This window comes from Apteryx rowi, unplaced genomic scaffold, assembly GCF_003343035.1.
Source record: "Apteryx rowi isolate R43461 unplaced genomic scaffold, aptRow1 scaffold_167, whole genome shotgun sequence".
Lineage (NCBI taxonomy): Eukaryota > Metazoa > Chordata > Aves > Apterygiformes > Apterygidae > Apteryx > Apteryx rowi.
Window position 1 is genome coordinate 988100 of NW_020447941.1, and position 15444 is coordinate 1003543.

Below are 15444 nucleotides of genomic sequence, written 5' to 3' on the forward strand. Positions count from 1 at the left end.
GTCCTATAAAAGCCTCTGGTAAAGCGTAGGGCGAACAGGAGATACCTTCTTCATAGTTACTCTCTTCCACCGTCCTTTCTGTAAGTTAAAAGTTGAAGCCAGCTTTGGTGGTTTTTTTTTTTTCAAAATTAAAGTGAAGCTGTTTGTCTTGAGGAGTACAAATAGTGAAGTATAAATAGTGGAAAACAACTTGCGTTGCTTTAACTTTTATGTTCCTGCACGTGTATAATGTGAGGATACAAAATGAAGAACAGCTGTATCCCCTCAAGGGATTGCTCTCCTTTTAACCAAACCTTTCTAAACTTCGCTTTAAAATGATCTCCTGAAGAAAAATTTTTTTGCTTCTCTGCTAGAAAACATCTAATCGTACTGTTTGTCTAGAGAACCAAAAAGTGATACCGGAAAGAAGATTAAACTGGAATGCCTGAGGGGGAGTAGGATTTTTAGTCCTGATTTGTTGAAATGGTGCTTTTCTGTTTTCATTTGCGCATGTTTTTATTTTTCAGGAGAAAAAATATTTTAAATGGGAATGTAGAAGGATCTTACCCCACCAAAGAGTAGGAAGGGGATTCTAAATTTTAAGCAAGATCTCAAGTTCTTCCTGCTTTTGCTTTCTGGGTGGGGAAGGAGGGAAGGGGAATCACACTTGTTCTGTGTGATTTGTGTAAAGAAACCCAGAATGTTAGAGAATTCTTGATTTGTAACAATCTTTTCTCAAATGGTATTAATTTTGCAGAGCCCCTACACTTCCACTTTCTGCCAAAGCCAGATGCTGTAGGTTCTGCTCCAACATTGGAGGTGCGCTTCCAGCGTCGCTTAAAGCTGACCGAAGTGAGAGCTGTAGCTGAGAGGGCCCAATCCCTTTCTGCCTCTACAGCAGCTGATGCGCTCATAGCATCAGCTGGATCTGAGAACTAGTCTGTCCCCGTAAAACCGTACTGTTTTCAAGCGGATCGGTTTCGTGATCCTGCTCGTGGCGTGGGCATACAAAAGCTAATGCCAGCTCGAGAGAGAGGGCAGGAGCAAGGCGTTCAAAAGGATGGGACTGCTCTTAACAGCTGCACAGATTTTATAGGAGCAGAATGATAGCTGGTCTGAGAAACTTCCTTGGGTTCTTGTTCTCATAGCATTTGAATACTTCACAAACTTATCATTTTCAGGTCTTAGTAATTCTTTTTCTCAGTCTTTTGTCTCACATATTAGTCTTTTTGCAGTTTCCTGTCCTTTTCTTAGATTTTTTTTTTCTTGTGTGTGTACAAGACAACATAGGCTGTCACAACAGCACCCAAGAATCATTCTGTTAAAACAAGCCTGTAATTATATTCTTTAACCTTAAGCAGCTTCAGGTTTGTTCTCTCATTTCTGGTATTTTTTTAGTACAGGAGAAGTATGTCCTGCCCAAACTGGAAGTTGGTTTTCCAAAGACATCCTCTAAAATCCAGCTCTTTGTAGGAGGAGATACTGCTTTTTGATGAAGAATTAGTCCCAGCCTAGCTGCTAGACTCTGGAGATGGCCTCCACTAATCCATAACTTGTAGTAGATAAGGCTTATTGATCACTTTAAGCTGACCTGTGTGTAATAGGGCACTTAAAGTGCTGGCTTTTCTTCTTGTCAGCTGATGGTTCATCTTTGTCCTCTCCCTTGCACCTGCACGGACATCTGTGTGCTCGTTTGTGGAGCCCTTTCTGGGAAATAACGGAGTTGAAAATTAACCTTTTCTTGGTAGGCTAGTTTTCAGGTAGACTGGTTTCTTCGTTTGCCTCACTTTGCAGTCACTYAAACGCTTGGGCCATCCTAAGCGATGTGGTAGGAGTTGGAAGCTGATGGGGAAGTTGCGGGGGGTCTCGCCTTTCAGGGAGAACACAAACTTGCGTTTGATTTGAATAGCCGCATCACGATAGCTTTACAGCACAGCAAACATGGCAAGTTATTCTCTTCAGAGCTAACTTTGCCGTAATTTTTTGGGGTAGACAAACTCTTGGGTCAGTGTTTCCCAAACTGTTTTTCCTGTATACTTTTCCAAGTGTTTTCTATCATTCGTCTTTTGTCAGGCTGTATTAGCTGGGTGCTGCTCTTGTTTGTAATCCCTTTTTGAAATTTCGTGTCCCTGCTGAACATCTGCTGTGGCCTGTGCCTTTTCTGTATGTCCTAACCCTCCCGGGGAGAGTTTTGCTCCACATCTGGGAAATACTGCACTGTGAAGAAGATGGAAATGTGCAGAAAAGGTAGAGAAGATAAGGGAAAGGAGAAGAAAGTGATTGAACTATGTATTGACAGTTTTTGACTTGTCATTTTCTCTAAGCAAGGTTTTAATGCGTGTGGATGGTAGGACTTTAGATCAGTGTTAGCATTCAGTTGTTCTTACAGGCCACATAATTTTCAGGATATTCTTGCTTTTCAGATTCAGGTGGTAAAGTGGAGTGATAGATTTGGATCAATCAAATGTTGTAGCTCTTTAACAATTGTAACTATGATGTTATTCTTTTGTTTATTAACATTATGGTTTCTGAGAAGACCCGTTAACCTCCCTCAGCGTAATGTGTGAAGCTTATTTTACCTGTAGCTGCAAGAAGTGAATTTGCGACTCCAGTGGATGGCTGGGGTTTGAGGATTTCTCTACATGGGGTAATTATTCCAGCAAAAGGTGGTTTGTGGGTTTGCAGGTATGGTTCCCTTAATAGCTGCTCCCACGAATACTTCCTCTGGAATAAGCTGTTGACAGCTAGCAGTGATTGTTCTAATCGCTTTGCAGAACTGTTGTTTCTTGTGTAATCTGTTGTGAGGGTCTGGGTAACCCTCGGTCTCGAAGTCTCTTAGGGACGGTGTTTTGTGTTTGTGTGTGCTGGGGAGAAATAGGAGGCCAGGGTGTTATGTGGAATGGGAGAGTGATGGAGCTCTGCCAGTGACAGTTATTGAGCGTACGACTGTGGACACGACATGCGCTCTCTCCCAGCTGGGGCTGTGGATCTTAGGAACACTAACGCGTGAAGGTGCATGTGCGTATCCTACCTAGTATTTTCAAGGAGCTGCTTGTGCTTGGGTATCCTAGTGCTTTGGAACCTGAACAGTCCCTCCTCAAGCAGGAACACTGTTATTTCACTTTTATCCCTTTCCAGAAATGCTTCTGCATCGTGTACGTGGGCAACTGATGCCAGGCAATTTACTTTATCCCCTTTTTACCAAAGTAGGGAGCTCACAAAGGTGAGCAGTTTGTTCTTTCACTTACAGTCGGTGTCATAATTAGCTGTGTGGTTGAAGTCTTTCATTCATCAAATCCCCCTTTCCTTCATTACGTCAAAGTTGTGTGGATAAACATCCATTCCAGCGATAAAATTAGGCTGCGGAAAGAGCAGTTCTCTCTGTTACGTTTGTGACTGTACTGGCAAGGTAGCCTCGTGACTTAGTTACAACTAAAATCCCGTAAGAGAACGTTTAGTTGTGATGTTTTGAAGTGGTGTTCTGCTGATCAAATGGATGCAAATATAGTTTTGACAAAATAAAACAGATTGGTTTAGCGGTTTGTTGTTACTGTATTGTAAATGGATGTTTTGATTTTTGTCCAACAAGCTTGTCTGGCTGTCTTTGGATAATGCTTTAAAGGTCTGTGTATGTAAAAGGAATCACAGCTTAAATAGCAAATATATTTGCAACCTGTAACAATTAAGTGGAGTTTTGTCTACGAGCAGAAGACTTACCTTTCCCATCACATTTGTAAGCGTTTAAGTTGAACTGTATTTAATCAAAACTACTCGCATGTTTGGATAAAATAAAGGTGTGTATAGTTTTTGTTTTACTGAGTTTGTGATTGTATAACTCTTCTGGTTTTTTATAATTAAGATTGTCATAGTTTTCCTTTTCTTTTAACAAAGAMCACTTATCGTTAGAAATTCCATTAAACCAGATTAGATTTACCATAACTGAAGTGTCACATCCTGATATTCTTATCCATGTAGTTTTGTTCTGACTTTGAGCACACTGTATGGATAAATTGTATTCATTATGATTTTTGATATTAAAATCTGCTCATGAATTTGAGAGCTAACAACGATAGTAGTGAGAAGCTGTGGTTTGCCTTACTGTAGAGGGATTCAGACTTCACTTACAGTGTAATCAGTTCTGTGTGTATTTTAGGATTGCTTATAAATCTTTCTAATCAGAAATTTTATATCTCTTGGTAGCTTGTCTCTTTGAAATATTAACAAGTTGATCCTTGTTCTCTTAACTTGCTAGATTATTTCTTTTTCTTAAATCTGATTAATCTTCTTCTTAAGCTGAGCAGGAAGAATAAGAGGAAGATCTTGAAGATARCATGAAATCCGGGAGAGTATTCTTAATCAAATTCATATGAATTAATAAAGCTGCAAGTAAAAAAGTATTATATTTGAAGATCTATTTTCAATGGCTTCAAAAGAGGCTGTAGATTAAAAGTGAACARTTTAGTTATATCACAAAAGATATCAMTCCAAGATACTTAAACCTTTTACAAGACTGTTGCATTGAAAATTTGGTAGGTTTGTGAGCAYGTGATGGTAAAGTTGCTGACATAGCAGTATGCAGAKGAAAACTGAGTGGCTTTCAAGTCATCTAAAAGAGATCATACTTATTTTGCTTTACCTTCAAGACTGAGAATAAGATCTGTGAAGAGGGCAATTTTATTTTTCATATCACATAGTTGTAAGCCTTTGATATCTTCTGAGTCTCAGTCAGCTTTGGCAAGAGGTGTGATGAAAGATCAAGCAGAACTCAAGACAAGTTTCTTGTCCCATTATCTGATATAAGCCAGAATGAATGCTCTTCTTTTAAAATGGAAGGTCTTGCTTGCCTGGAGTAATTTTATAAAAACACTAAGCTATAGTCCAGTGTTTGCACTTGAGAATTGGTTTCTGCAAAAACCAAGTGATTTTTTGTGTTGTAGAAATTCTGAATCAACCTAAATCTTGTGGTAGATCAAGATTTCATCTGTCAGTAGTTGACTAATTTGCATGAAGAGTAGAATAAAGATCAGTGTGTGCATTAGCAGAAATTTTTCATGTATTAAAAAAATGAAGTAGAAGGACTTAGTGTTCAGGACTTTCAGCATAATTTTGTGAAAATGACTGAAGATTTGTTTTGGCTTGGCTTTTTTTTTTTTTTTTTAAACCTTCTGAGACTGGAATAAGTTCATGTAGTTCTGCTGCTCTAAGCAGGAAGTTTGTAAGGTAGTTGGTGGTCCTGCAAGTTTTTCCTCTTGATTATGATAGTTTGAGATGCATATTAGAGATCTGGGAAATTATCTGGGATTATTTTTATTAGAAGAGTACCCAGTAGCGAGTCTGCAAATGTAACTTCGGAGACGGTGCTGGTGGAGCTGGATCGCGCCAGTGTTTCAAAACTGATTGTTTTCCATGCTTGAAAAAAGGGGATGAAGGAGATGAGTTCTTTTATGTAGGTATTATAGATACCAACTCCAGTTTCTGCCATGGGACTGGTCAGGGAGACTGTTCTCTTCAGCCTGATAGCTACTTTGTGTTGACATAGCAGCACATGTAAAATAATGTGGTATGACATTGCTTTCACATTTAGCAGAGTAATGGAATTATTACTTCCAGGATGTTCATCTGGGATTTGTTTTCCCTGTACTTCTGGGTTCACCTTGTTCGGTTTGTTGTAAGCTTTCAAGAATGTCAAAGAGCTACAAGAACATAGATGACTACAGGTGGCTTAGGGCGGTTATAATTTATCATTGAGTTTACTGTCTCCACTCTGGCCCGAGTTTCATGTTTGTTAGGTAGCAGCCTGGCAACAGAAGATGTGCTGACTTAAAGGAAGTGAAGTGTTRAGAGTCGGAAGTCTGCTTATATTGCAGAAGTAGAATGTGAGGGGTAGAATTGATTCAGCGTTTCAGATCTATCCACAGACAAACTCAAAGCTGGCAGCTGGAGAGTGCAGGGGTCTGAGCATCCCAGTGCATTTGGTAGTCACCAGGAAAAGTAAGACATATATACCCAAAAGGAGATTTGGCTGGTGGGATCTGGAAGGATCACCTTCCTCTGTATAAAGGAAGCTGGAAGAAAATCATCCTTGTAATTCAATCTTATCTTCCTTTGCTCATCATGATCTCCTGATTTATTTTGACTTTTGGAAGCTTGTCAGGTCATCTGCTCTACTCCAGTATCTAATCGGCTCTAGCTGAATCAATTTTACTTCCCAGCCCCCAAACTGTATATGTCACTTGGAGTTAAATATTAAATATTGATGAGAAAAGACAGTGGTGCAAGTTTGTTTACATGTGTCAATCTGGAGAATTGTTTAAAGTAGAAAGATTTTTGAATCCTCTTGTTTATCATATTTATATTTAGAAGAACTTTAGAACATAGCATTAAGTTTAGAACATGATCTAAAATAATTAAAGTCCCTTGTTAATTTTTAAGGGGGTCTGTGTGGTCCTGGCAGTAAAAATAATTCTTTTCTTGGATAATATGAGGTATGGAAACTTCTTGAGACAGTATTCATAATACTTACCAGTCAACAGAAATGAACCAACTCTTCTGTAACTCATTTTAATACCTTCTAGTAAGGCTGGTTTATGGACACATCTTAAAATGAAGCTATCTGAACAGTGTAAGCATGGATCTGTAGGTTATGTTGTGGGCAGATTGTTGCTATATTCCTACCGCCCTTGGAAAAATCTACTCTTCTGAGTCTGTGTTAATGCCTCTGTTGGTTGGTTGTGATACTTCTATGATCATGTACTGAGACATTTGTTTTCAACTGTTTTCACAGGCTAARGAGTGCAATGGTGTCAAGGCTTCAATTGATACCAGCAAACCTAATCCTAATGAGGTGGAGTTTGATAATCTGTATTTGGATATGAATGGTATAATCCACCCTTGTACCCATCCGGAAGACAAGTAAGGCAGTGTTTGTCTTTTTACAAATAGGATTTGTTCTTAACATTTCAAATGTTAAATTGAATACTCTATATTTTAGGCCGGCACCCAAAAATGAAGATGAAATGATGGTTGCGATTTTTGAGTATATTGACAGGATCTTCAACATTGTAAGACCAAGGCGGCTTCTCTACATGGCTATAGATGGAGTAGTAAGTACTGATATGTTTAGTTCCTGGTAATGGCTGTTTGTGAAATTAGGCTTGATGCCATCTGCTCTCTTAAGATCCTTTGGGAAATAGTTTTCTAAAATGAAAAACTACAGGTAAAATATACTGTTAATTAAATTTTGGTGACAGTGATTAAAACCATCCATGGGTTTTATTGGTTATGTAAGCTGGCTAATGTAGTCTGTTGCAGTTTGAACTTTGGTACTGGAGAGCAGAAAACTTATGTAGGACAGTAGCTCCCTGAAACTACTACTTGTGTACTTTTGTTCTGTGGCTGTAGTAATAACTTACGCAGCAGGTTAAAATGGCAGTGACTTAATTGTGCTGTGAAATATTTCACAGAGAGGCCTTAAGAGGATGTTTGAGCCTGAAAGCTTGTCTTTCTCCTTATCCTAGTCCCATCTCCCTCAGGTGCATCAGTTGGCCTAATTAAAAAAAAGAGGTGGAAGATATCACCTGTTCTTAAAAACATGGCTTTAATGAAAAATTTTCTCTTTTGATTGTGTAGTCTCACTGAGAAACTTTAAAATGGCCTAACAGACTCCTGGTAGGACTATTAAGGTTTGGCTGTTTTTCAAGGCTTCTCAGTTTCTCAAGGTTAAAATGAGAATCTACAAAGTAGAAAGATTTTTACCTTAATCCAAGTGCAGGAATTTCAGGATATTTGTGTATATAGAAGTAATCCAAAGCTATGTTGACATATCCTTTTAAAAACCTCAAAATACGTGCCCTAAGTAATAGCTGCCTACTGTCTGCTCTATAGTCTTTTTATTTTCAAAAGAGCATGCATATGTATAGAGGAAGGATACAGTTGTAGGAGTTTTTTGTTGAAGAAAGTGTATGTGGGAACTAATGCTTCTCAGATACATTGCACTTGCAAGTTTCATTTATTTTGCAAGGGAAACCTTGAATCCTTGAGTTTTGTGCTTTTCTGAGACGTGGGTACGGGTGAGCATGCTGTTGGGTTCCCGCACTGAGAAGCCTGAGACACCTGTTCGGGAATTTGTCCAGAAACTCCCTGGGCAACCCTGAGAGCTAGCGGTGACACAAGGGAGGTATGGCCAGAAGTGGCAACAGAAATCCCTGTTTCGGTTACAGTGTAGACTTATGGTTGTGTGATTGCAGTCAGACCAACTTCAAAAGACTTGTCTCAGTAACCAAAACCAATTTGCCTCTAGACAATTATTCTTTATCTGCTATAACTGAACCAAGCATTATGATATGTGTTTTAGGCTCCACGTGCAAAAATGAATCAGCAACGATCAAGAAGATTCAGAGCATCAAAGGAGGGAATGGAAGCTGCGGAAGAGAAGCAAAAAATAAGACAAGAGATTCTAGCAAAAGGTAGAGTTGTGACCATATTTGACATTGTTTTTTCAAGTGAGAGAATTACCTTTTTTGTTTTGAACCTTTCGGTAAAGTATAGAAAAGGATGTCTTGCTCAGTGGATATTTATGCAATACCAGAGGGAAGGAGAATATAGTGAGCCAACCGAAGGATGGATCTGTTTTTTTGCAAAGTTAGGATCTAAGATAAAACAGAACGACCCTTTTTTTTCCTTCTTCTGTCTCCCTTCCTGAAATGGGTTTGTGTTGAGTGCTCTTAATTACTTTAGAAAAAAAATGAACAGAGGAACAGGGATAAATGTAGCAGTGGGAAGCTAATCAAAACCCTATGGAAGAAAATACAAATGTGCAGGACTTGGAGGGGAAAAAAAAAAAGAGAGAGTTGAGGCTCAAAAGTGAGGTTCAGATGAAAATACTACTAGACTGGAGTAGAGAACTGCAAGGAAGAGTAGCTACTTGATAGTGAAAACTCTTTAAACTCAGTGAGGAAACAAAGCTAGTGCAACTTTCTAAGGGTGACAGTGCCAAGACTTGAGTGAAAGGAGAATGTATAGCTGAAACATGCTAGTGAGCCTGGAGAAATAAATTCAGGTGACTCTGTAGGAGGAATAGCGCTGTAGTCCAAGTGAGAGGACCATTGTGTAACCTAGTTAGATATTAAAAAGTCAGGACAATTTTTTTTTTTGTGTGTGTTTTAACATTTCTTCCTGTAGCATTTCTAGACTACGAAAGCCCTTTATGAAGCTTAGAGGTGAGAGAATTGGTATAACCCTGTTTGTGAGGCCGGGTGAACAGGTAGTGGAAACACAGGGGAGAATACACAGGAGAATAATTATTGCCTAATGTATGATCTGATTTAGCAAGGTTAGTTTCTTCCTGAGATCTCTTTCATGATCTTTTAGCAGAGTAAATAGTGAAATCCCTTCTCTGAAGCAACAGACGACTGTTGTACAAATACTAGTTGCCTTATTTTCAGATGGAGATAATATAATAAGAGCTCTTTTTTTAAATGAAGTAATTATCAATAAAAGGGTTGATTGTTATCAGGGGAGCCATCTGGGGTTTTGTCATGCAAAAGCCTTTTAAATGTTCCGTATTGGTTTACTGTGTTAAATGTCTTCATTGCTCTAGGTGGCATTCTTCCTCCAGAAGAAGTGAAAGAGAGATTTGACAGCAACTGTATTACCCCAGTAAGTAATCTTGAACTTTAACCGGTAATTGCCAATGTCTGAATGATGGTTTAATTTATTTTCTTCTGTCACTTTTTAGGGAACTGAGTTTATGGACAATCTTGCTAAATGTCTCCGCTATTACATTGCTGACCGTTTAAACAGTGACCCAGGTTGGAAAAATTTGACAGTAAGTTTCACAGTTTAATACTTCAGGAAAATTAGGGTGATCTATTAGGCTGGATTGGGATATGATTGAAGAGTGCAAATTTAGCAGATTTGCCTTATCTTCAGGCACTGTGTTGTTATTAGTAATGGACCAACTTGCACATTCTGCTAGGTCTTTCAGAGATACATTTCGTCCTAATAACACCGTCTAACAGAGCCATTTGTTTTGATTTCATATGAAAAGGTTTCTTTTAAGAGCAGTAATGAGATTTGATATTAGAAGCCACAGTTTGATATAATGGGAGACAGAGTTTTAAGAACACTTTCCTTCCTTGGGGGAAGAGTGTCAAGATACATTGTGTATGCATTCTTTTCTCTACGTTTTAACTTTTTTGCTAGCTCATGTAGGCTGTGTTTTCTCCTTTATTTCTAGCGATGGAGTACACTAAATGACAGGCTACAGAAATGATTCGTATCAGCTTTCTTGCCTTTCTGCACTCACTTCCAGATTCTTTCCTCCTGTTCCTCAGCCACTCCACCACCATCAAGTTTTGTTTGTGTGTGCCCTGCTTGCTCTGTACAAGAGAGCAAAATTATTCAGCCTTTCCAGATGCAGCTGTCTGTCTGTTTTCCATAGGTTGATGTTAAAATGGTCTAATTAGAGGGCAGTCGACTTTGCCTTAATTCCCTCCATCTGACATGAGCTTTGTAAACCCTAATGCTCATCTGGACATCACTGTGAGGAAGTGTATAAAGTTATAATGTATCAGTGTGTCTATGAGTTTAGCAGATATAAGGGGAAGAGGATATGTCTGCTTTATCTGTTGGTTCTCTGCTGCATATTATGATTGTCTTGATAATTAATTAGGAAATTTAAAACTCATTATATGATGTCTTGATAATTTTTGTGATACTTGAGTCAATGTGTCAGTTTGGTCCTAGAATTAGTAGAAAAGCTATGTGATGCAATTAATTCACTGCATGAAAAATGAAGGTCTACTCATTGGATCCAAGCTCTTGAATAATTCCTTTTTTAATCATAATTATTTAGTTACAATTAGAAATTAAGAATTCAAGTGTTCATAAGTCAGAATGAATATTCAGTATATGAAGTACATATTTTCTACTGTGTCAGCACAAATTGTTTATGTAATCTTTAAATGCTTCACAGGTTATTTTGTCTGATGCTAGTGCTCCTGGCGAAGGTGAACATAAAATCATGGATTATATTAGAAGACAAAGAGGTAACATTCAAATAGATGTGAACATTTTATTTTATATTTAAATTATTTTACCTGACTTTAAATTGAACAAATGTAATTTTCTTTTGTATAGCTCAACCAAACCATGACCCAAACACTCATCACTGTCTGTGTGGGGCTGATGGTGAGTCCTCCTCTGCTAGCTACGTACCTTGTGTTTTCTTGTGCCGAAAATTTCATTATTCGGTTTGACTGTCATGTTTGTGTCATTTGCATTTGTGGAAATATCTAGTGTATTTGTTTGTTTTTGAAAGCTCTATCTAATATTTGGGAAAGATCCAGCATTGTCTGTAGCTGAAGGGCTATTTTTCACTTAGTTGTGTCTTAGTACCTATCCAGGTACTAACGGTTTGTTAGAAAAATGATTCAGAACGAGCCTGTGGGTGAGCACATCTCTGTGTTCATACTTGCTTAAGATAGAATGTACTTGGCTTTTTAAGTTCTTTTATTAAAAGAAAGCTTAATAATGTTCATCCTTCTTTATTTTTATTTTTCTCTTTTGATTGATAGCTGATCTAATTATGCTCGGATTAGCTACACATGAACCAAATTTCACTATAATTAGGGAAGAGTTTAAACCAAATAAACCCAAGCCATGTAGTCTTTGTAACCAGATGGGTCATGAAGTTAAGGATTGCCAAGGCTTGCCCAGAGAAAAACAAGGCAAGGTAAGAATTATCACCATTTGGAGAAATTCTTTTGATTTATGAAATAATTTATGTCTTAATGAGATCCACAAATGATTCTTGCTGCAGTCTTTGGCCAAAGCACAATATGAATCATATTGTTGCAACTACCTGGCCTTTCTATTTTATTAATAAATAAAAATTGTACTTTTGTAGCACAATACTATTATGCCAAACCTAAAATCCTCACTCCTTTTTCTGCTGGTGAGAGAAAACTGTCAATAACTTGACAGATATGCAAAACAGCTTACATGCTTGGCGTAAGTACTTCAGAAACTATATTTGTGTATCTTTTAACTGCTTTCATAGTGAGCCTTTTAAAATTGAACTGGGGAAGCTTGAAGGTCAACCTGGATGTAATGCAACTCTTCTGTTTTATTTTACAGCATGATCAGTTTGCAGACAGTCTTCCTACCTCTGAACAAGAATTTATCTTCATTCGATTATGTGTTTTGCGAGAGGTATGCAAAAGCAGTCATTGCGTCCACTTTGTGTAAGGAATGTTTTTAAACTGCATGCACAAAGCTTTCCCAATATCCTTTTTCTTTTGTGTGCGCTGCAGTATTTGGAAAGAGAACTCACTATGGCCAGTTTGCCTTTCACTTTTGATTTTGAAAGAAGCGTTGATGACTGGGTCTTTATGTGCTTCTTTGTGGGAAATGACTTTCTTCCTCATCTGCCGTCTTTGGAGATCAGGTATATGAGAAAATGTTTTCTTTTCCTGCAAGTATACGTACAAAGGTTTTAAATGAAAAGAATCTAATGCTTTTTTGTTTGTTTGTAGGGAAGGAGCAATTGATCGCTTGGTTAACATATATAAAAATGTGGTGCACAAAACTGGGGTAAATGTAAAAAAATTTTTGTGTTTTTTTTTCTTAAAAATATCTGGGTGTTTACTACAGTTTTGTTTTTTAACTGTGTTTCTTTGTAATTTACAGGGATACCTCACAGAAAGTGGTTTTGTCAACCTACAGCGAGTCCAGATGATCATGTTAGCTGTTGGAGAAGTCGAAGATAGTATTTTCAAAAAGAGAAAAGATGACGATGTAATTTTTTCTTTGCTACGTTCTTGAAGTTTGCCTTTGATCGCTTGCATTACTGTTAGGCTGTCGCGCTGCCTTAATAGAATAACAACTTTGTTTTTTGTTGTTGTAATCTCCGGTGAATTCCTCAGTGTTTGAAAATGAATTGAGTGCTCCCAGTTGATTTACTTTCCTTGAACTGCAGGGCCTGTTTTTCTTGTTGTAATCCCAAGTAACAGCAGGATGAAAGCTGTATGTCAGTCCTGTTACTGCCTGCGGCTTTTTGAATAGCTGCTATGAAAACTAAACAGGAATTGTTTTGTACCCTGCCGCAACCTGGGGAAGCGCTGGCAGCGAGCRGTGGCAGAGCACTAAATATGAGCGCAGAATGCCTTCTTGCCTTGCCAGTGCCTCCCGTCTTGTAGGACTTGTCCACAAACTGTTGTTCTTTTGGTCTGTCTCCGCAGTGTGTCTGTGCAGTCTTTTGCGGACACGTGTAAGCTCTGCAGCCTGGGAGACACGCTGGGATGAGAGAGGTGCCAAGCCTCTACTGGTTCTTTCTCTGGGAAGACAGAGGGTGCTGGCTCTGGCTGCGCTGATGTAACTGTATGGGGTGCAGGTACTACCTGCCTTCCAAAATCAGCTGCTTGCATCTTTTTGAAAGAGATGGTCAGACCCATTGTGTATGTTCCGTAGAGTTCGAGGTTTGGCATGTCTCAGCCTCCCCCCCTTTATTCTAAGCATTAAATATTGCATTGTTTAAAATCATTCTCTGGAGTCTATTTGAATTGTGGGGGTATTTGTTTGTTTGTTTTTAGCTAAACCCACTCAAGACAAGTTAGGATAGAGTTTCAAGTTTGGTAGTATTCACATTATAAGTAAGCTTTAAGTTAAATTCTAGTGGACTTGTCTTTAAAATGATTTGTTAAAAAAAAATCTGGTACTTATTTTGTCAGTTGCTTTATATCTTTTCAGCAGCTTAAAAAGACGTTGAAAATAACTCTTTACATGTTACAGCATTTCTTCTGGCTGAGAGGTGTGTTTTGTATATCCTAAGTCTTTGTGTATGCAGCTTATTCATTAAATACAGGGAATAAAACCACCTTGTGAACAAAGGAAGAGAACTGTATCTAATATTTAGTCAAAAAATCCTGTACCAGTGCTGGCAGAATATTTTGTTTATAACAACTCCAGCCTGCATGTCTCTTGAAGTGGAAATGCCAATTTGGTGTTCAAGTTTTCAGTATCCTTGGCCAAGGATACTGAAGTATCTTTTTAGAGCCTCATCTTGCCCATTTCTAGGACTTTAATGTTTCTCCTGGGTTTTTTTGTTTGTTTGTTTTGGAGCAATTCCAGTCCAGACAAGGAGTTTGTCTGTGTGTTGTCACTTGAAGCCCTTTGATCCTGATATCACTTTCAGCTAAAATTGGCAGTGGGCTGCTACTGCTAAAACTCGGATTTTCCATCCATAAGCTCGAAGACCTGGTGGCTGTGGCAAAACTTAGTAGGGAATATAAGCCATAACCAGCGCTGTGGGGCTTTGAATACACAGCTACTTTTTTCCATGTTTTTTCTGTGTAGAGTAAAAATTTCTATCCCACTTCTGTTGGATTTACAGATACAAGAACTGACCTGTGTTTTATTCGGAACAGTACTTAAAAACCTTATGGTCATTTTAGCTGATAGAGGATTGTAATGAAATGTTTTTCCAAGAGGCCTGTATGCTTGACTGACTTTATTTCTCTTTATTCTCTACTTAGGACAACTTCAAAAGACGGCAAAAAGAAAAAAGAAAAAGAATGAAGGTAAGTTCATTTCTTTCACAATGCAAAAAACGCTAGCGGTAATTAAAATATATAGTATAGCTTTTGGTAAATGTGAGTTAAGGTGCAGTTGTAATCACAGAATTTTGGGGCTGTGCTTACAGGGTTTTTTTCCATAACTTTTTGCACACTGGAGCTTTGAATGAAGGAATTGCATGTTAAAGGCTTCTTAAATTGGGGAAGGAGGGAGAGAATTGAAGGTGCCCAATGATTAACTGTATGTTGTGTCCTTGAAATGTGGACATGTCTGCACTTGCGTGATTATTTTGTGGTGCTTTGCCATGCTAATTGTACAGGAGTTGCTTTTCTGTGTATTGACGTGAGTATTGTCAGCAACTGTATTGTGTTTGGGTCAACGCACTTTTATGGAGTATGTTTAAGGTGTTAGGTTTAAACGTGGATATGAGTTTGCATTGATGTGCTTGTTTAAAGGCATCCACTGTGAAAAAGCAAACAAGGCTTTCCCCATGGTATAGTTGTCAAACGTTCTGCCTGTAAGCAAGTTGCAAAATTTCTCATAAATAGAGAAATGTTAATTGTTGTGGGAGCATGTTTGTCCTTTCTGACCCATGTAATTTGAATTTTTTAAAATCATGTTGTTGTTGAGGTTTATTTTTTCTATGCATGAAATGTTCGGATATTTTTAAAATGGGTTCTTGCATGTTCATTTCAGTGTAGCTTTGTTCTTGGGTAGGACGCTCAGATAAGTGTAGCTTCCAAAATTTTCAAGTTATRTGATGTCCCTACTCTTTGAGTGCTCTCCATGTCCTGTGTTTATTTTTTAAATCAGTTATTATCTGACTATCCCTGTTAGAATGAAAGAGGTTATTCACTTTGTAAGCAAAGAGTCCTTTTTACAAAGTAAGTT

At 38.1% G+C, this 15444-nt stretch overlaps 1 protein-coding gene across 1 annotated transcript in view; it reads left to right on the top strand.

Annotated features, from left to right (window-relative positions):
• The window catches only part of XRN2 (5'-3' exoribonuclease 2), a 64879-nt gene that overhangs the window by 5643 nt on the left and 43792 nt on the right, over positions 1–15444 (top strand). Inside the window, exons 3-15 of the mRNA XM_026060201.1 lie at positions 6764–6891; positions 6971–7082; positions 8333–8444; positions 9578–9636; positions 9716–9805; positions 10955–11027; positions 11119–11169; positions 11556–11713; positions 12118–12192; positions 12294–12427; positions 12516–12573; positions 12670–12777; positions 14514–14558. Of these exons, the coding sequence (XP_025915986.1) occupies positions 6764–6891; positions 6971–7082; positions 8333–8444; positions 9578–9636; positions 9716–9805; positions 10955–11027; positions 11119–11169; positions 11556–11713; positions 12118–12192; positions 12294–12427; positions 12516–12573; positions 12670–12777; positions 14514–14558 (1203 nt within the window). The remainder of the gene's footprint in view (positions 1–6763; positions 6892–6970; positions 7083–8332; positions 8445–9577; positions 9637–9715; positions 9806–10954; positions 11028–11118; positions 11170–11555; positions 11714–12117; positions 12193–12293; positions 12428–12515; positions 12574–12669; positions 12778–14513; positions 14559–15444) is intronic.